Source organism: Strix aluco, chromosome 9 (assembly GCF_031877795.1).
Source record: "Strix aluco isolate bStrAlu1 chromosome 9, bStrAlu1.hap1, whole genome shotgun sequence".
Taxonomy (NCBI): Eukaryota; Metazoa; Chordata; class Aves; order Strigiformes; family Strigidae; genus Strix; species Strix aluco.
The window spans coordinates 21,373,410-21,395,509 of record NC_133939.1 but is presented as its reverse complement, the minus strand read 5'-3'; the positions used below and the strand labels follow the sequence as shown (position 1 = coordinate 21,395,509).

The following is a 22,100-nucleotide window of genomic DNA, read 5'->3' as shown; positions in this document are numbered from 1 at the left end:
TGGTCCATAGCTTCTATGTGAGTACCTCCTACTTGTCCAACTCAAGAAAATTTAGAGCAGACTTCTGTCAGCTTTGTGTCATTTCAGACTGGTACTCAGAATGGGACTGACTGGCTTAATACCAATGTAACCTAGGCATGGCATGAGGTGATGTAAAACTGCCTTTTCATTCTCAGTCTCAGCAGTTTTGTGTGCTCTTTGGCTGTAGTAGCCTTCATAGACTTCTTTAGAGAATTGCTGGTAATTTTTCTGTATTTATTAAAATAATTCAGTACATACTAAGATTCATACCTTTCACAGGATACGCCGATACCCTCTGCTAAGCAGAAAGGAGAAGATGTTATCTAATCGTGTTCAAAATCTTTTATTCAGGATGGTTTAAGGCATCCTTAAAAGGCAGTAATCGTTTGTCAGGGAGTGGCTGAAGTTTGAATACAAAATTCAAACTCTGCATAAGAAATACAAAAATTCAATGTGAGTCCAAAATGACAAAGTCAGATTCAGATGAAAAATTTTCCAAATCCTTGTTGGTGTGAAGCATTGGATCAGCTTCTCATAGAAAAACATGCTAGCTGTATAATTGACTTGGGTTTACGTGTGTGACTTTGAAGTTTTTCTCTGACTTATTTTTGTGAGAAACATTGGGAAATATAATGGGTAATCATCCTTAACCCTTACCTCATTTCATTAGTCCTTATTAAAAAAAAATCCAACTTTTAGCATGTCTAAGAAGTCATATTTTAAAATGCATAGAGCTGAAGCAGTGGCTTTCCTTTATAGTTAGTTCAGGACACACTTAACAGTTCCTTGGTAATAGATAAGCTAAATGGAGAATCTTACAATATTAGAACCAGGGGCACACAAAACTACTGTGAATCAGTTTAAAATGGATAAAAACAGTCCCTGCACAATGGGTAGTGAACCTCTGGAACTTGTTGCTGCAGAAGGATGTGGAGGCAGACAGCAGGGTCAGAAATGGCTTAGAAAAGTTAATGGGCAGCAGGTCCTTAAGTGGATAGTGGAAGGACTAAGCAGATAAATGCTCTTTAAAATCCTTAGTACCATGATTCTGTGTGCTGGAAAAGTACAAGGGGAATGATTTGCAGAGAGAGAGCGGGTCATATGTTTCTCCTAACCACAACTGTCTTTTGCCACTGTGAGAGATGAATACTGGGCTGGATGAACCACTGTTCTGATGCAGTAGGGCATTTCTTTTGTTTATGTTTTTATAATGTATCATTATAATAATTCAGAATTTCTTCTGGAAGATTGAAAAAAAGCAGTGAAATAAATGTTGTGTAAATAATCAAAGACATTTGAAATACATCTCATTAGTTAAAAATAATATTCACATCATTGCTGTGTTCCAAATTGGATCCCTATTCATTACTTACAATACTGTTTAATTTTTCAAATGGGCAGTTATACTAAAGAAAGGCATCAGATTAGGTAATTTATAACATAATTCCCTTAGTCGTCTATTGTTTGCAGATTGTTTGGGTTTTTTTCTCCTTTTGTTCTGTGCTGTTCATTGTGACACCAATCATTTTCTTGACAATGGCTTATGTATTTTTTATGTATGAAATAGAAACAGTATGAATAAACAGCAGAAAAGGTACAATTCCTGCAAAATTGACTGCAGAAGTAAAAGTAAGATTCTGTTCCCACTGTAGAGAGTTTGTCCTTGATTTCTTTGAAAAAGAAAGATTGGAATGTATTCTTAAAGTACAGCATGGACAAGCACTCCAGGCACAGTCAGAGCAGTTAATTAAATATTGGTTGTACTTGAGTCAGTATAATGTATTTTTATCATTTCTCATCCAGTTTGATTTTTTTTTAATACTTATTTTTTGTTTATATTTATTGCTTGTAAGTTTTGTGCCTTGTTTTAGTGAAGCTACTTCTATAAAGAGATTGCTGACAGGAATAGGAATATTTATCCAAACATGGCATTTCTCTTGACTAGCTTATCAAAAGCTTGTTTATCTCTCTGACTTTTACCAGAGTGTGCTGGGATTGTGTGATGGAGTTTTGATAGTGGGGGAGGGGGCTACAGCAGTGTCCCCCTGTGAGAAGCTTCTCAAAGCTCCCCTGGCTCCAAGTCGGACCCACCTCTGGCCAAGGCCAAGCCAATTAATGATGGTGGCTGTGTCTATGTGAAAATGTATTTAAGAAGGGGGAACCTGAGAGGGGATGGGCGACTTCTGAGGAGGGACACCTATGCAAATACCCAGGTCAGTGGAAGGAAGAAGGAGGAAGGGGGGAAGGTGTGCCGGAGCAGAAACTCGCCTTGTATCCTGTGGTGGGATGGTAGAGCTGCCCCTCCTGCCACCCATGGAGGTCCATGGTGGAGCAGAGATCCATCTGTGGCCTGTGGAGGACCCCACGCCAGAGCAGGTGGCTGCACTAAGTTGGGACTCTGAGGGGAGAAGAAGCTCCCACTGTCATAGTTTGGTGCTGAGAGACTTGTAGCACACGGGGGTGACCCACACCTGAGAAGAATGCATCCCGTGGGGAAGACTCACCGTGGAGAGAGTTTGTGAAGGACTGTCTCCTGTGAGAGGGACACCACATGGAGCAGGGGAGTGCTTCCTCCTCCCTTGGAGGAAGGAGTGGCACACTGACTGAAAAATCCCTGTTGCCTGTCCCCTGTGCCACTGAGGGGAGGAGATAGAGATATCGGAACAAAACTGAGCCTGGAGAGAAGCGGAGAAGGGGGCAGGTGTTTTTAAGATGCGGTAATGCTTCTCACTGTCCCATTCTGTCTGTTAAGTGGTGTTGTTAGTGTTTTGAATTAAAGTGATGTTCTTTTTTTTTCTTCCCCTAAGAAGTCTGTCTTTTGCCCATGACCATAATGGTAGAGTCACCCCTCCATATCCTTATCTTGATTCCAGAGCTTTTGATTCATTTTCTTCTTCCCAGAGCTGGGGGTGGAAGGGGTGAGTGAACAGCTGCATGGTGCTCAGTTTCCCTCTGCTCAGTTGCCCTCTGGGCTCAAACCATGACACAAAGCTTGGCTTGCAACAGTAAGAGGTGATCCACATTCAAACTTTAAGGAGTTGATAATAAACATCCATCCTAAACCTCTCTCCAGAAATTTGGGAGGACACACCAAAAAGAGACTTATCTTCCTCACTTGAAAAGCAGGGTGTCAAATGCTTAATAAATAGAACTTTATTCTAGGGGAAAAGAAAGAGAGCTGACAAATAAAGGAGATAATATGCAATAACCAATTACTCCATTCCTAAATTATAGCCATAACTATTTACAGATATCTCTGATTTCTTGGGAGGACAACTGCTACACTAGCTGACTGTTCTCTACCTTCTGCAGTAGTGCTTCACTCACAGGCTGGGGTTATCAAAATCGCACAGCTCAGTCAATTATGCAAGTAGCAAGACCTTATCTGTTTTGTAACTTGTGCTGCTCTGCAGCTGCTGTTTGTGCTCCTAAGCAAGAGTACAGCTAACAAAGACATATGTGGCTCCAGTTGCTTATAGGTGAATTCTTGGGTAGCTTCTCTTTACTTTTTTTTCAGTCTGTGATGCCTCATAGCTTTAGACCAGAGTGGCCTGATTTTATACCTTGATGCAAAAAAAAAAAAAAAAAAAAAAAGTTTTGCAACTTTTGGGGTAGCTCTGCATTTGACAGAAATGCCTCCATCTGTGATGGGAAAGTATGTAAATGCATCATGTCTTCATTCATGTCTCATCTTTATCGGCTGGATGTAAACAGGGTGCCCCCTGATGCAAGTGCAATATTATAAAAATTTACGTTGGTTATGGTCTTCAGAGCAGCTTCTTCTCCCTGCCTGCAGCCTATTTTTCTTTACCAGTCATCAGTTTTTTAACAGACTTTTAGAAGCTTCATCACCTTGTCTATCAAATTTCATTCAAACAGACCTTAAGTTCAAAAGCAGGGGGAGAGACCAACTGTCAAGTGAGCAGGTTGACAATGTATTTACAGAAGTCTCGTTGCTTAGGAGGCCTCAAGAACTAATACAGGGAATAAAAAGGATGTCAGTATTCCTTGTCTTGTCCTCAGTGTCTTTGGCTGCAAATTGCTTTCTAGAAAAAACACCCTAATTGCAAGTTGTTGGCCTTAAGGATATGTTGGAAGACTGTTTGCTGAGGGGCTTGAGAAGCTGGGGAAAAAGGTGAGGTTAAGAATTTGGTGTTAAGAATGGGGTCTTAATGCTTAACATGTATAATCTCAGAGATGCAGAAGAAAATGTTTAACCCTGAAGTGTGTACCATGGGCAGGTTCTGAAGTCAGACAATTAGCATTTATAATTAACTTACTTTATAAAAACCTTGATTTTTAAACCCACCTTGAGAACTTTGATGTCTGGGCCTTGCTTTTTTAAACCTTTTTCATTGGCCAAGGATGAGTGTAGGAGAAGGATAAAAATCTAAACAAGTGCATAGCCAATGTATGCATAAATAAGTCAGCATATCTTATTCTGTCCCCTTTGAATGTTACTGCCCCTTTTTTTTTGCATTCATGATGCCTCACCTATATTCTGAGATAAAGATTTGATAATATCTGGTAAAAATGTCAACAGTCCTGGAGGTCACTGACCATTAGTTATCTATGCCTGAATAAAAATCATTGTCCATGTGAACCTGGAATGTTTGTTAAAATAAACATCAGACCAGATTTTAGCTGGACATTGCCCAGATAGCAAGTTAATAATGGATGATATAATATCATAAGATAAATAAGTGTTGAAAAACTGTGAAATGAAATTGAAAAGTGAATTGGGAGTTGTCTGCCAAAATCCACTCACTTCTCATCTCCAGGGCTTCTGTTCTCTACTGGACAAGGAGAAGCAGCTCTTAACAGTTCAGAGTCCTGGGAGGAGACAAGAGCATTTGGGGTGTGACTGAAGGTGCATAAGGTGTGTTACTGCCAGCTGTTTTGCTCAGTTTGGCTAGAAGGTGAGAGATCAGGCCAGAGATGGAGAGGTTTGGCACTATCTGGGTATGTGGTTTAGAGATTTGCTGCAGTCCTGTGTGATCATGCTGTCACATAAAGTAAATGTGTGCAGACCAGATGCATTGCATCCTGTGCCCTTATCTGTCCTCATGGGCATGTTGGAGGGAGAAAGCCGCAGTGCTGGCCCACTCACAGATTGGCATGAATCTGCTCAATCAGCAGCAGGATTTGAAGTAGTGATGACTAAACGTTATCAGCTGTTAATCATATCAGTGCCATCTGGGAGTGTGGCAGTATCCAGGTATGGCCTGAGGACAAAGGAAACACAGATACTATATACCTTCAGTCTTCTACTTGGAGTTCAAGAAATTAGTCTCGGACATTAGTACCAGGCCTCAATTATGGTAAACACTGGTGGTGGCCTAGGTGATGCTGAAAGCTGGGTACAGGAATTTCTGTGCTGGAGTGGCCACAGCAAATAAAGGAAATTCCCATGAATCTGCACTGACCACTGATGCTTGCTGGTCTGCGCTGTAGATACAGTTACCACTTAGATAAACACCCCTTCTGGTATTTATGTCTGAATCACAGAAGTCTTTGAACCCAAATCTCAGATCCAAGCTAGAGAAAGTATTGATGTCATTTGTGAGCCTTGCCTGTGGAACAGGCTAAACAATATTCGAACTGAATACTCACAACTGTGGATCCAGACTTTTCAGATGTTCTCTTTAACTCCCCCTGTTTATGTTCACACCAACTCCATTTATCTTCAATTGCTGCTGTTCCTGCTCAATTTACTATTATAAGCAGCTGTAGTCAAGAAAGAGAACTAAGTGAAACAGGGTATTCTTGGCTGTGGCCAGCAGTTAATGAAGATGATTTCTTCACCAGTACTCCTTTTGGGGAAGAATTCAGTTACATATGTTGATATAAATCTCAGTAGTATCATTAAACTGATGGAGCCACAGTGAGATTAGAATCAACATGCAAACAGTTAATAAAATAGATCACATTATTAAATAGCAGAAGTGAGAAGTATGGGGATTAACTGAAGAGAGGGGCAAAAAAAGCATTTTGAAAATCACTGAAGTGTGACAGTCTGTTGCCCCAATGCTCTTGTCACTAAAGCCAGCCATGCTCTGAGGACATGGAGTGACGCCTGGTATCCCCGATTGTGGCATGTGGCAAATCAGCAGTTCCTGTGCAGGGAGGTAGAACACACTGGTTGTGTTAGGGAAACCTGAGCTGGCAAAGGTGAAACTTCCCAAGGGAAAAACAAGATGCTGTAATTTGATGACTTGATAAAAAAAGCGAATGCTGACAAAGCCTAGAGCTCATACTGCAATAAAAATTAGATAGAATTTGAATTTTATGATTTTTGGCAAACTACTGATTTTGAATTGTTTTCTACAATGAAATGAATGAAACCAAAATATGTGGAAATTTCTCATGATGTGGAATTGAAATGGAATTATTTTTGGCTCAGTTGATGTGTTTCACATATCACTTTTTGGCTTATTTTAATCTTTGAAGCAATTAAATTACTCCTTTATATAAAATTTATGTTTTTAAGTTTTGCAAACTGAAAAAACAAGCATATTTGTTGTGAACATAACTCCATACAGTATTTCAATATTATTTTGTCTCCACTCAAAATAAAATAATACTTTTATTTATATTTTATTTATAATAATAAAAGAATACGTTTTAATCAAATTGCATAATGCCAGAATACTTTAACAAAACCATAATTTTTTGTTGAAAGGCTGTTTGAATGGAGAAATTATCCAGCATCTCTAGGGATGATTCAATAGCATAAAAGCTTCAGAAGCAATATTTTATTGATTTTTTTTTTTGAACAAATGATTTTACAGATCTGGTGGCAACTGGAGAAAGGCTCTGTAGTGTCATACGAGCCCCATAATTATTGCAAATATCAGTGTAATCCTGGCCACAAATGACATTTCTTTCCCATGTTCACTCTTTTTCTTCTTCTTCTTTTATTTATATTTGTTATTGTCAGTACAGTTGCTATGTCTGGCTTTAGTGAAATTGATTTTTCTTAGCTACAGGCTGTAGAGTGTCCCTGTGGTTTTTATTATAAGGCAGTTAATATGACCTATCTCAAGGAAGAATTAGGCTGATTTTGTAAATCATCATTTTTCCTGCACAGCAGGGTCAGTAAAACATAAGAATCTGAATAGCGTGGGCTTGATTCTCCACCAGCCAGAATTATGTGCAGAGGTTTCACACATGCATAGCCTTTTCCACTTTCTTTAAGTGAGGGTATAAAGCATTAGGAAAAAAATAATCTTTCTTGAGATCTTCCAGGGGAAATAAAAAAATAGGCTAAGCTCATCACATTTTAATTAAGAAGTTAACCCATAAAATAATAAAAGCCCACTAGCTTTTAATGCTGAACAGTGTTGAAGTCCTCTTCCCCGTTTATACACCATTACACCGGGTGTGACTCAGGGCGCTGAGAGCATCCCCCCTCCCTGGTTGCTGGGGCTCAGGGCCAGCTCAGTGACAGCACAAGTTGGGGCTGTTCCCCTTCCCTCAGTGGCCTTGGGACAGGCTCCCAGGCAGCGCTGCGGGGAGGCCACAGCCAGGGCCAACCCCACCCCACTTCCCACAGGAGCTGCCTTAAGCTGAGGCTGTAGCATTCTGGCCCCTGCCTGAGCTACAGCTCCTGCTGCATTGCAGCTGTGGCCGTGCCTGGCCATGGACCCTGTTGATCCAGACCCAGATTCAGACCTGCAGCCTGTCTTCCTGGCCTGGCCTCAGACCTGCCTCATCACCATGCACTTGCTTGGAGATCCCTGGGCTGTGTCTGACTCTGGTTACCATAATCAGACCAGATACCCACCCTGACTTGCTAACTCATGTTCCTGACTTCACTTCAGGCCTGCCTCATCGCCCATGAACTCACGTGGTGATCTGGCCTCTTCCTGTAACCTGGCTGCCATCCCTGGGTCTGCCCTGCTCGCCTCGCTCAGGTACCATGGTACAGGCCCCTGCCCTCCCAGCCTGCTGATCACACTTGGCTCCCTCTCACCATCCCCTGGGGAGCAGCCATCCCGCACTGTGCCCTGACAGACTTTTGCTACAGAGGATATTTTTTTCTGATGCCTTTGGGCTGTCTCAGCCCTCCAAGTTCTTTTACCCTCCTGAGTTACGTTTCCTGTATGCTCTTACTGATGGGAGGAATTTTAGAATTAAAAGCCAAATTATTTTGTTGGAAAATGTTCCAGTTAAATTTATTTTTCTAATCTATTCTTGTGCTTTCTTAAAACTGAGAACCCCAAAGATGAAATTGTAATAAGCAATTTATTTATTTAAAGATGTTACACAAATTGAAAGACCAGGTTGCCACTGTGGCTGTTATTTTGTTGTAGGTAGTTGAGGTGACTGGATGCTGGCTACACTTTGGTAGGCTTTTTAGGTAGCAAAGGCTGAAGGATGGAATTTATCACCTTCGCTTCCCCTGGGCATGAGTCTGATAGAGAAAGTTCTTCAGGAAAAGGGAGAATAACAAGTCCAGTGACTGGTTTGGTCAAGTCTTGTTTGTCTACTGAGTCTTTACTCCATCAAGACTGGGCGCTGATCCTACAGTCTCAGGTGAAACTGGCTTTCCATCTTTATGTTCATTTTGACTTTCTGTTAGTTTTGGAAAGAGATGTCCTCAGTTGAAGGGGGTAGAATTTTAACCGAGCCCACTGTTTTTTCTCGGTGTGGGGAGAAAGGATCGGTTTCTGAAGGGAAAGTTTGTTGATGATTCTGGCTGGGTTTTCCAGATGTCTGGATAGCTTGCAGTTTCCTCTCTTCAGTGGCAGGATCCTAAATAACAGACAATAAGCATTACCTATATTGAAGCTATTCCAAATTCTTTCAGATATGAAGAAGGTCACCTTTCACACTAAGGATCTGCTGCAATTCCAGTCTGCAAAGACTAGCTGCAGAACAGAAGCTCAAAGAATAGACAGATGGAACTACTTCTTATGCCAGTGAGACGGGTGCATGAAATTTGAGTAACTACACAGTTATTGCTCTTTGTATTCCCTTTGTTATTTACAATTTCTTTATAGAACATTCTGAGCACATTCTGTATGATTGACTCTATACTTATTCTATTGCCTTTTTATCCACCTAGCAACACTGTTTTATCACAAGAGAGATTTCTTCCTGATTTGGCCTTATCACTGTCTTGAAGCCCGTATCTTTGTGAATAAAAAAACTTAAAAATGGCTGGGCTTTCAAGAGTTCAATTCTTGTTTTGTAAAGGACTATTACTCTTGCAATATTAAGATTAGATTAACAAATACCTGCAGACTGTAGATTTCACAGGATATTGTGACAAATCATTCATGTTCCAAGTGACTGTTTACTACAGAGCTTTTGCAGAAATCTATCTGCTGGAAGAAGAAAATGCAAGCATTTTTTTCACATTGTAGCACTGATACTTAGCTCCTATCTTGTCAAATAAGTGATTATGAAAGGCTGAATAGTTATAGCTTCTGCACGTATTTGTAGGGATAAGCAGCTTGGGCAAACTTTTATTTTGGGATTGACAAGCTTACAAAGACAGGCAGCATTCTGAAAAAAGGCTTTATGTTTGCAAAGGAGGGTTAGGTAACATGATAGTAAAACTAAGCTGGCTACTTAAGGCCCAGCTCTAACAGCACACTTAAGCTCTTCTGCAGCAGATACATCCATGCAGGCAAGTTGTGTAATATAACATAATACCATTTTTCAGGCAAAAACAATTTCACACCATACAGTGAAAGAAACTGTGAAAAAATGTTGTTTCTAATAGTTGTGTTTTTACTGGGCTGTAGGTAACATGGCTTGGAGCTCAGTTCAGATGAGGCTTGAAATGTTACCTCTTGGCAGCATGCCTGTTTAGTCTTTCAGTTTCTCTTATAATTTTTTCCGGGGTTCCTAAATGTTTTCCTTAGCTGATCTGACTGTAGTATGAATATACTCTTTATGCATTGTTTGGGATTTATTGTCTATGTTTACTTGGAAGAAATCCTTAAGAATGATTCAGTTTTGTAAGGCGATGGCTACCCCGCCTTTTTCTGGATGGTGTTTTTTTCAGTTTTCCTTATTCATGGACTTCTAGGTAAGAACTCAGAACTTCTACTGAAATGTATTCTCTATTCTAAAGCAGTTTGTACAGTTGAAAGACAGTATAGAGCTATAACCCGTAAAAAGACACCTGTGGGCTTTGATCCTTGTCTGCTAAGAACCGAAGGGATAGGCTAAGTATTCACTAAGGAATCATAGTATCTGAAAAATAGGTGTTTATACAAGGAAAAGTACTTACAGCTAGTTCTGATGGAAGTGGCTTGCACTTGGAGATGTCAGCAATTGTGTCAGTTTTGGAGCATGATGTCTGCTGAATTAAAAACTCTACAAAATATGCAGGACCAATGACCCACTGTTAATGAGAGACAAGTGGCAATTAGACCTTGTGCGTGCGTCAGGAAGAAGGAAGAATCCTACAGACCTTGAAACAGATGTAACACTTCTGCTAACTGTGGAAGAGCAGGTTATGCTAGGGACATTACTGTTAGTTGTATTACAGGAGAATGATTTGTTGCTTTATAACCTGGTTGCTTTTTACTTATATATGCACAATCTTAGTAACTCCTGGATTAGCTGTAGCTGAAATGAGTTTGGGTTTTGTAGTAAGTTAGCATCCACATAGAACTACATATCCAGAGACCCTTGTTGATAATTTCTGGCTGCTTTAATGAACAGGATCACTTTTTCTATTTCTGAAATGCAAATACCTCAAGGGTTGGAAAATGGGAGCGATTAAATACTGTATTGTAAATATCTAAATACTGTATTGTAATATCTAATAGTTAATTTTCTAATAGAGACAAAGAGTGAAAACCACCTTGTTATCTACACATAATGAATTTTAGATAGACCGGATATTACTGTGGTAAACAAATGGGATCTATCCAGGATATCATTAACTCTGTTGGTCTAAAATTAGTTTTCAACCATGTTTAAACTCATTCAGTGAATTATAGGTATGTGTTGGAAGAGATGACTATGCTTTATTAAATACTTTCTACTAGGGACTCACTAATTCATGGTGGTGGTAGAAGAAAGAGCTCACAGTGAAGCTTTCTTAAACTTTACAAATCTTTGTCTTGAGTTTTGCATAAAGCCCTTCTTTTTGCAATAAATGGAGTCAAAGTCTTGGATCAATGCAGATGCTCATTTCCTGGTAGAGTTCTGCATAGAAGTATTATCTGTACTAGACAGATACAAATTCTAAACAATCTGTAAGACATAACAAATCATATAAAGTAAAACAGGTGGATCCATACTCCTTGAGGGCTAAAGCAAGTCAGATGAGCTTTGGCTTACCTGCACTGAAGTTCTTGTGACATTGAGGACAGAAAAATAATGAGTTTGTTCACTCTCTTCATTGAACTTGGCAAGGCTTTGAACAGCAGCCTCCAAATATTTGGGCTCAGTTGGACAGTCATCAACTGGGCAGTCAGGACATACTGTCTAAATATATCTGGATGGGACTTTTTATTCAAACAAAACAATGTCATTAGAGAAAGCATAACCATAAGACATGTTGATAGTGTAGGTCATTGTAAATGCATCTATGCCCCAACCCTACCCACTTGTCCTCCAGTCTCCCAGAGTAACAATATGTGGCTTGATTCACTTAATGATTTTGAATCTTTATGAATTTGCAGACCCATAAAAATGTTACAGTGGAGGCAAAGACACTGCAGAAAAAAGCTTAGCCTACTGACAGTGGCCTTGCTGTTTTCACTTGCCTTTCCGAAACCCATAAAAATGCTTTTTGGACCAGAGGGTAAGAGCCCATGTAGAGACTATGCTGGGTTTACCAGAGATGAAAACAGTCATTACTGCACTGCTTTGAGCTGCAGCACCGCACTGGCTTTATGATCACTGACTTGAGAAAATTAGGGCAGCTGAAAGCTAATGAAGATGCTGTGGTGCCATAATTACAATTAAAATTTAAAGTAATGCTATATGGTAAAGACTGTTTTTCCAGTCTCATTTAAAGTAAGTGTGTTAAATAAAGACATACCTGGTTGTAAAATGCACTCATAAGTATTTAGATGAGCAATATTTCTTGCCTGATTAATGTAGATAATTGCTTTGCGTTGACCGTAAACCTAAAACAATATAAACATTTAGAAACAATTAATATTGCACGCTTTGCACTGATCATCTAGTACCTAGTGAGTGGGTGGTTCATTTTCCCCTTGCAGTCATGAAATTCTTTGCAAGAAAAAAAAGTTGTGTTAATAATCAAATGGCAATGAAGCACGTTTCTAAGCATCTGCTTTAAAGGTCAGATCTTCCCCAGTGTAATTCTGAGCTATACAGGTGCAGTGCTTGACTGCAGGATGGCCTACACAAAGCCACTCTTCTGGCAGCTAAGAAGTGCCTGAGTGTCACAGAGTGCTTTCTCTGGCCAGGCTTCCCACACTAGAACCCATGAGAGCTTAAATCTGGAGATCAGCTCACTGTCTGGATCCAGTCACTTATCTTCAACCTTACTCCTTCTCCCTATGTCCGTAGTAAGGAAAAGGAGTGGTAGGAAAGACCCTAAACCAGTTTAGTGGCACAGTAAGATCACCCTTGCACACAAAGAAACTCTTACTTTATGGCAGAAAAAAATACTGGCCTATTACTATCCATTATGCCTTTATGTTTAAAAGTTCAATGTATATTCTCTGAGTGCCTTTATGATCAAGGCTTCTAGCACACACATTTCCTGACTTCACAGAAGCCATATTGACCATATATTCTGTGCACCCTTTTCCTGCTGAAAACACTGTAAGCAGAAGTGAGCAGAATTTTTTTTTTTTTTTCCAGTTTTTCATTTGGAAATGAAAACTGATTGACCTAAGAAGCAGCCCAGGACAATTTAATCATAACTTCTTTTCTTTTCATGTGAAGCTTCTTTCTCATCTTTCTTCATTTTACAAGATTTTTTTTCACTTGTTCAGAATCATTTTGGTCACCTGTAGCAACAGTCTTAGATCGCTTTCTGTCTTTGCAGCTTCTCTTGCTGAGCTTTCTTTTTTTCTCCTCTTTCAGTACAATTTTTGCAAAGTTGTCAGAATAAAAGTGGAATTAAACTAAACCAAAAATCGCATGTTATATAAAAGTGAGTTTCTTTTATTCCCTTCTTGACAGACTGTCTTTAAAATAAACTCTTACAGGGTTACCATAAAAAGTAAACCATTTATTCTAAATAGTGTCCTAGCATGGCTATTTAGTTATATCTGTTTATTAGCTTTGGTCAAAAACTTTCTTTTAATTTTCATTTTTAAAAATAAATCTTACCAGTCTATAAACTGATTAGAAAGTACAGAGGAAAACTGTGGGCCTTAAAAAATGGGGTTTAATTTCTTCTAAGCTCTGCAGCCTTCTAAAAACGCATGTGTAGGGATTTTGCTGTCATCAGTAGTACCTGAGTAACTCATTATATCTAAGATTAAATAAGAAAATAAAATTCTTACAGCTGTATGAGCAAATCTGACTCTACAGTTCTTCCACAGCTTTTTGCTGAGTACATGGCATTCAGTATCTACTACATCCAAGATGAGATAAAAAACAGAACCAGTGATCTGAAAATAAAAAAATAAAGGCTCATACCCCAGTTTTGTATAGAACAAAGTAGGGACACATAAAAGGGAGAGATGGAGAAACACAAAACACACGGGTGGGACACACAGATATTGTGAAAATTGAACATTCTATGGGACAAATGCTCAATGGTGGCAAAGCAGGTGAGATTTGGGCCCTGTTAGAACAGACTTGGTCATGCATCTAGCCAGCTTTAATTAAAGAACAGCCTTTTAGAGTCAGTTTTATCCTTCTGATTCTGGTATGAACCAGAACCCAAGAATAAGGACTAAACATGGTGATGTTTTCATCGTCAACTGCATTTTATGATTAGATTTGAAAGGTGGGTTATTTTGGCTTCAGTAAGAATGAGACGATAAATACCACAAATAATTAAAAACTGCTAACGTGGAACATTCCCAGTAGGCATTAGAAACAGAAGTATCTTATTTCTTAAGAGTAGTGTTTTCTTCAAACATGGATGCTTTGCACTTGCTGTAGAGAGGCAATGACTGTGTTGATGCAGACAACTCAAATATTCTCTCAGATATCAGAAAGTGCTATGAGAGACTTTGCATATCTACATGGATGTCTCTGACTCAAAGCTTCAGTCTAGTGCTTGAGTTCTGTGCTTAAGGCCAGAAACTTTTACTCAGTTGACTGTAGCACAGGAGCACAAAGAGTTAGGGCTCAACTTTTGGGCAAACATATTTCCATGCGAGAGGGACAGGGACAGACTAAAAGTACAGCTCCATATAGCTAGTGATTACATCATGTAGTACAGAAAGATGAACTGCTGCATGGTGCAGCTCCTTGTTCTCCTTCCACTGTAGATACGGGTAAGCACCTTTCCAGGATATTTATCAAGGATACAGCTTAGTAGGATTGTCTTTTATTTTTTGTAGTGGAAAGCTGAGAAGAGAGCCACTGTCATTTATACATCCTAATGAACTTAGATGTGAGTGTTAACTGCATGTTTAGACTGAGATTATGTCTTTGCTGAAGAGGGACAAAAAGACAAAATTGCATGAGAGCAGTATTCGTTCATTCCTAGTTGATTTCACTGGTGTATGGAGAAAATGCTTCATGGGGCAAGAGTCTTGTAGAAGTCTGGGGCCAGTATCTGTACAGTTTTGGCTTCAGTTTTGATTTCTGTTTAACAGCAACTAAAGACCAGTCAATAGGGCATCTAAAGGCTGGAGTACTCCTGGCTTTTTTGTTTTTATACTACTTGGAAGTAGTACTTTTATACTACTAAGAAATATCTGTTCTTGAGTTCTGAGGAGACCGAGTGATACGAACTATTCTGGTCACACAGTATAGAGATCTCGGGAAAGAGACTGGGGTGGTGATTTTATGTGAGCTCTACCATATATACTGGTAAATGTAATACTAAACCCTTTAAATATAAAAGAGCAAAATAAATAGAAAATAAATATAAAGAATGAGTAAATTGTTTTGTTAGCTTTGTCTCTAAGTTATATTCTTACATATGCAATGTATCATGGTTTATACCATTTTTTATATTTTCCTATCCTCTTTTTTCCCTAAGTGTTCAAAGAAGTAATCTGATAATGCCTTGCACTGAGCTCTCAAGGTTTATCTACACTAATCCTGAGGTTTAATTATAAGTGTCATTTTGAAGGCTGTGAAAAGATCAAAAGCTATTTTGACAAAAGAGTGAAGCTGAGGTGCAGCAGCATTGTGTACAGCAGCATGGCAGTATCCCCACACCTGGCTGCATAGATCCTTCTGTGGAAGGAACTAATAGTAATTATCTGTTTACATACCAGTACTTAAATACCATGATGATATGTCTCCTTAATATGGTAGGTAATACAGGTTGCATCAGTAAACAGAAACTAAGACTGGCCAAAGAGTAATTGCCATTTCACAAAACTGTGTGTTTTGAGTAGTGCAGCATGTGGTACAACCTTGTAACTTCAAACAGATCCTCTATGTGAAAAAACATCACTAACTCTATCCTGCATGAAGAAGTAATAGCCAAGAAAAATATGTATCTTTAAAGAGTTCCAAAGTTGGGACTGGTGACTTGAGCTTTCAAGTTGGTTGTTCGTGTATTCTGGAGGCAAAAGCACACACATATCTCATTAAACAAATGCTCTTATAGTCAAATGTGTTTGATGTTAGATGGGTTTACTCGGCTGAATCATGAAGTCTGATTGTAAAGCTTGGTGATCTTGGAAATACTAAATGCAACCAGGGTGGACCAAACTGTATTTCCTGTTGCCTGTAGCTGTCTTGTGTAATATCAGCTCTACATGGATGAGGTTATTATAAAAATCTGCACATCTTTTTGTCTACCTGCTTCTGTATGTAACATCCTCTGCTGGGGAAAGGATAATTTGGGGTTTATTCAGAGCTCAGCAGATCTCTGAAGGTTTCATCATCCTTATTTTAATTTTCATTAAAAGACCATTATGCAAAGGCCTTTTGACATCTGCTTAGTATTGAATAAAAACTTTTATCTTTTCTGCATTGTCAAAAAGATCCCTTCCTCAGTGCTGCTGATGCTAGGATTGCTACTGCAACGCACGCCGGGGAGCCTAGGAGACAGAAGAGATGCAGCAGCAGCACAGCATTGCCTTTGTGGCAGGGTGACCTGGTGCAAGGGAAAGAAATGAAATATTTTGGTTAAGTGCCTGTCAGTGAAGTTAATCACGAGCATCTTGTATGAGAGAAAGGCTCTGTCCTACTTGCGTATAAGTTAATAGCAGATGGCTCATTAGTTTCAATTAGAGCAAAACTGAACCACAGGTTGCTTAAGGGCAGGTTTGAATTTGAAGTAACTTTGAAAATGTTTGTATCCTGAGTATTGGTTAAAAAAATGAGAGGAAGGATCACTGAGTGATTGTGGTGGTGCAATTCTCACCCCTCCCTGTTGGGCTGCTTGGTGCTAGGTGTGATTCCACCCACATCCCCCGAGCTATACACCAATCTGTGGAGATAAGGACTGCTAACGAGCCTTAACCAGCCTGGCTTCTGCCCCTCCGATTGCTCGAAACGGTTAAAACGGCCTGGGATGTGGTCAAATGGGAAATAACGGAGTTGCACATTCATCAAGTTCTTGTGCAACTGCTGGAAGGCACCAGAATACTTAGTTGTTCGTATCTGACAGAAGTCAGTTATCTTGGACCCTATAAATGGTGACCACAAGGGAGACCTTTTGAGCTCTCCTGGATCACAGCGGCCTGTGACCAGCATCTCCCCTAAGCTGGGATGCCTCTCAGGTACCAAAACCCTTAAGGTGTCATCTGCTGCCAGAGCTGATGGAAGGCCAGGGCAAAGCCCACCCGCTCGAGTTTCAATTATCGCCCGTTGAGGAATGCCAAGGCATTGTGAGTATTCGCTCTAAATGCGAGAGGGAAATTTTTCTTTGAGCTAGCTTCTCTTTCACCCGTTCTTTCTCTGTTTATTGGTGTGTGGGTACGTACTTCGTTCTACTGGATCCAAACTTTTGTTTCTGTGTGTGTGTTTGTACATTTTGTGTATGTGCATGTATATATGTATAAATTAAGGTACCATTAAGTAAGCTAGTGTGACTCTTGTCATTTTAGAATCTGTAAATGAGTTGCTTTTCTTTCTTTCAACATTTCTGAATTATTTTGTAGTGATAAATTGCTGTTAGTTATTAATCTAGATTTCTTGCTAAGTCATTACTGTGTTAATACTTTCATCTGTGACTGATACAAAAAAAAATCTCTTTATTTTTTTGAGGTTGCATAAGATTGTTATTGTCCATGAACATCCCTGATGTAGCTGACTGCTCCTTATGTACTCAGTCCCAGGAGCAGCAGAAATGTGGTAAAGGACTTAGGTTGTCTAGTTTGTTGTTACAGTGTCTTGAAACACCTTATTAACAGGATAAGCATATTAGATGCAAAATATAAGAATAAAAGTAAATTAAACCCCCAAATGACAAAGGACTAAGTATGCCCTAAGGCAGTAAGTTGAGTCTCTAGGGAATTAAGTGACAGATCAAATCACAAACAAGGACCAAAATTCTTCTGTTCTGAGATATACTTGGCACGGGTGAAGGGGAAGCAGGGAGATGAATGAAGTGGTTTCCAGCATGTTTGCACCCACCATGCTGCACTCTAGGGTGGTCACAGGTGTCCTTTAATTACTGTCAGTAGGAAATAGCCTCAGGATAGGGGGCTAAGTACCTAACTCCATGACTAGTGATGTGGGTTCTGGGCCAGCTCAGAGTCATCCTATGTGGAAAAAATTCTCAAGGGACCTGATCCAGTTGCTTAGTGGGCCCATTCTGACACCTGAGCAGAGCAATATAGAGAACATAGTGCAAAACACAGCACAGTCTACGTCTTTAGTTGTGAGATCTCAGATTGCTGGAGACCACAGCGTGTCTGCAGAAACTATGTCCTTGTGAGAGCAGCAGGAAGTAGTGTCATATGCTTGCCAGTTCAGACCTTTAAACATCTAGCAATAAGCCTGATTTTTTTAAAAATTTTTTTTTAAGGTTGGAAATCAGCCTTTCAGATTATGGGAAGTGAGCAAGCATGGCAGGGAATGTTAGTAGCATGCTTCCACAGAGCCGTGTGTGCTGTGGGCCTTGTGCACTCATTTCAGGTTGTTCCTGCCCGGTGCCAGTAGATTCAGCTATTGTAATAATAATAAATTAAGCGCACAGAGAGAAATAAGATACTTGAGGATATGAGAGTCATATTCCATAGGTATTTCCAGTGTAATTTTTGCACTTGAACTGGTTTCAGATTTCTGCTGGAAAATGAGTCATCATTTAGAGGTCTATGAAGGAATTCCCTGGTTCCAAGCTGGATGTGTTTACACCTGTTAGTGCTTACATCTTTTGTGCAAAATGCACAATGACTTAATAGCCTCTGCACTCCAACTGCTCAAGGCAGTGGGAGGAAGGTGTAAAATGAAATTAAATCAGAGTAGTGGTGTTTCATACCAAATTTGAACTGATGCCTGGAGCTATTCCAGGGGCAGGCAGCAGAGAATCGTGACTGAGATTTGCTCTCTAATTGCCCACAGTGGTGATGAAACTGTTTCTAGTCATCTGTGCATAAAGTTGACATGGCCTCTGGAGTCCTGTGATTGTAACTTTACATTTGTCTTTTGAAATATTTCTTAGGTCAAATAGATATTGCTAAGAAATAGTGACAGACACAGGGCTCTTCATGGGAGAAATAGATATAGAACAAGCAGGTAGCTTATCTGAGGATATTCTCAGACATTGAAAATTCGGTAGAGACTAAGTATGTAGCATTCTTTTTGGTCAGCACTGATCTGGCGAAGAGCCAGATCTGCAGCCTCTTCTACCGCAGTGTCATCACAGGTGAGGGAAAGCAGTGCAGTTGGTGCTTTTCTGGTAGGAGGAGAGGCAGCACAGAAGTAAAGCGCCTTTATGCCAAAGAGCATTGGAACAAATAAAACCGTCCTGCTTAGAAAACCAGTGCAGCAGATCAGAAGGGTAAGTCAGTAAGGAGGGACTGACCTGTGTGAAATAGCAGGTTTTTGTAATGGAGCTGCATCTCTTTATAAACTTGTGTCCCCTTTTTATTACATACTGACCATCACCTTTAAATCCACAGCTGCAACAGCAAACACGAAGTCAATAATTACAAGTTTTTACAAAAGTGTTGTCACTCCCTCTGAGACTAGAGAGCACTTTCTCCTTCTGTCTTTACATCTCCAATTCAGACTTCACTTGGGCAGATCATGTAACTTTGACCTCATCGCAAAGGACAAGAATATATGCACAAAGCTGCTCTTTTAAGAAACTAGAATTGCTTGAATAAACCTGCATGCAGCACAGGTCTGGCTCCAGCCCTTTTCTGTCAGTGATCCAGTTCTCCCAGATAAGACAATGAGAAAGGTCTCAGTAGTTTTAATGGGAACTGGATAAGGGCCACAAGGTCAACTGATTTTACACTTTGTATTTGTTAAATGCTAACTTTAAGCAAATATACCGACTCTCTGTTATACACAGTCAGTTTGGTTGGGATAGAAAGCTTAGTTTGGATTAATTCTTTGAGTATTTCTACTCAGTTGGATACCTACAGATGAATGTTAACCCTTAGCCCAGGCAAAGCCAGCAAAATGCAGTCCATGTCCAGACAAGAAGCCTGTGCATAAATGGCCTGCTCAAGCCATTAAATACTCTTAGATAACATAATAACAAGGGAATGTAAAGAATTAATGGTTTCATCAGCGTGTCTGCTTTTAAGTAGAAATTTCCATTGTGTCTGTTTGGGACTTAACATTCACTGTAATTGAATATAGTGGCATAGATGTGGTAAGTTTTGTTCTCACCCCAAAGACTTCACTTCTGTTGGTGGGATGGTGCAAAATAAGCTGTTGTAAGATACTGGAGGAAATGGACAATAAGTGAACCAAGGCTATCAAAATGGTCTTAGACTACTGAGGGCTCCATTTCAAGATTTGTTCCCTCTCAATGCCTTGACTCCAGCCCACTCATCTTTTGTTGCCTAAAACTCTCAATTTATTTACACCTATCAGGTATTTGACCCTCTGGCTCTGACTTCCCTGAGTCCTGAACATTTCTTATTTCATCCCATCTTCCCCCAACCTCTGACTTTGTTCTCACTGCCATATTGTGTGAAGTACTCCATGAACTTGCCATCATTACATGTTGCTTCTGACGCCAAAGAGCAAGTCTCGTTTCCTTTTATCGCCTCCCATCTTAACTTTTTGTCTGCACCTGGTTTCAGGCCCTGCCTGGCAATGCCTAGCTTTATATTCCTGTGGGTTTAGAGGCAGGTACAGTTGCACAGGAACTCCACTGCTAATTGTAACATGCTGCTGCATTTTTATTGCCTGAGAACCAAACTTACTGATGAAATACGAACCATCTGAAACTATATACTGAGAGGGGAGGGAAGGGGAGGGGAGAGGAAGGTGGCCTGTAAGAAAGTTACAGACCTGGGGCTGATTACACTTGTCTTGGTGCCAAAGGTCTGAAGGGGAGAATCTAGCAAAAAGAACTTTTTAAAGAAGAGAGAGTATGTAACATAAACTGGAGGGTGAACTGCCTTTGTTTGATTTCTTGTAGCCAGTGCCTTCCTCCTTGTGTCACCTCTTGCTCTTTTTTTGCCTGTAAATTATTCTTTTTGTACTCTGAATCAAGGAAAATGTACATCCAGTTATTTCTTTGCCAGTTCACATCACCTTGCATAGATCTCCTGATTTAGTCCAGACTTCTCTGTGAACTGCGGCTACTTATCCCCTAATTGTCTCTTGGCCGGATGATTTAGGACCTTCATTTTCTATCTTGTTTGGTGTTACTGTTTCTCTTATATTATATGGTCAGAATTGGCTCAAGGAAAAGAGTCCCACCTGCTTAATCTTTAGCTCCTTGGCTTCTTTAACCACTGCCACAGCCTAACCCAATTTAGATTGCAGGAAGCCCCAGGAGAATCATAAGCTTGTGGCTATAGGCCTGAGGAACAAAGAAAATTGGTCCAGCAATGTCACTATTTTAATTATTTTAGCACTACTCAGTGCTTTGCTTTCATTCCTTTTCAGCAATAATAAATAATATAATCCTGATGTGACTGGAGACTGACTCTGGGGGGGAGCCATTCACTGACTCAGCTGCTCCCCCCATAATATCACAGAGCACACATTAAGCTGTGCAGGTTTATTTGTACCTTTGACTTATCCCTTCACTGCTGAATTTGGAGGTTGATTTGCCAGTTAAGAGACTGCACTGTGGTCACTATTGATTCTCAAGTGATTTGCCGAGTACAGATGAAAAAGGGTCATGGAGAATTCTGCCTGGAGAAACTTCAGTTTGAAATGATACTGGTGTGCCTTGTGGCTAACCTGTCAGGAGCTCCATGTTGGAGACAGGGTGGAATAGCTGTACAAATAGCTGTTATCTTGAACATCTGAGAAGTGACAACCACCATTACTTGGGGAGGATCCCCATGAAAGTAATTGGTTTTCTACTAAGGGGCAATTCTGCAGTGTTTCACCTTGAAGCGTACCAGAAACTGGCCTTCACTTACTGTCATGGGATTCTCTATGATCACAGCTATCTGCTGAATGACACCAAGTACCTTTAGGTTTGAGGGTTGCCCCTGTATTGAGTGAGGAAGGAGAAGTGCAAGTGAAGGACACTCTATTTAATACTACTGTAAAGTTTGGGGGGGTTAAAATTTTGTCTCATTTTTTTACTGGTGGTATAAAGAATCCTAGCTCTCTAGCCCAGCAGTGCTCAAAGCATGTTCCTCTGGAAGACAGCAGAACCTGCCCCAGGGAATGTCCATACAAAGCTGGCTGGGATTATACATACAGCCAGGAAGACTGCCAACAGCACTGGGGCTGAAACTCTTCTAAAAAGACGTTGGTTGGTGGCAGAGGTGGAAAACTCAGGTAGAAGACAGAAGGGGCACATGGCTGCTAGGCTGAGCCACCTCATGTGTTGCCAGTTGCTTTGCAAACTCGGGGTGAGGGATAATGTACGGACTGTATCCTGGAGGGAAGGG

At 40.2% G+C, this 22,100-nt stretch overlaps 2 protein-coding genes across 2 annotated transcripts in view; one reads left to right on the top strand and one right to left on the bottom strand.

Moving 5' to 3' along the window:
• The window catches only part of SENP5 (SUMO specific peptidase 5), a 198,273-nt gene that overhangs the window by 49,148 nt on the left and 127,025 nt on the right, over positions 1-22,100 (top strand). The window lies entirely within an intron of this gene.
• FETUB (fetuin B) lies at positions 8,361-19,008 on the bottom strand. Its single transcript, XM_074834172.1, is given in 9 exon segments — positions 8,361-8,512; positions 8,515-8,607; positions 8,610-8,778; positions 9,264-9,353; positions 10,268-10,381; positions 11,329-11,495; positions 12,035-12,122; positions 13,479-13,586; positions 18,790-19,008. Coding segments are annotated over 9 exon segments (1,200 nt in total).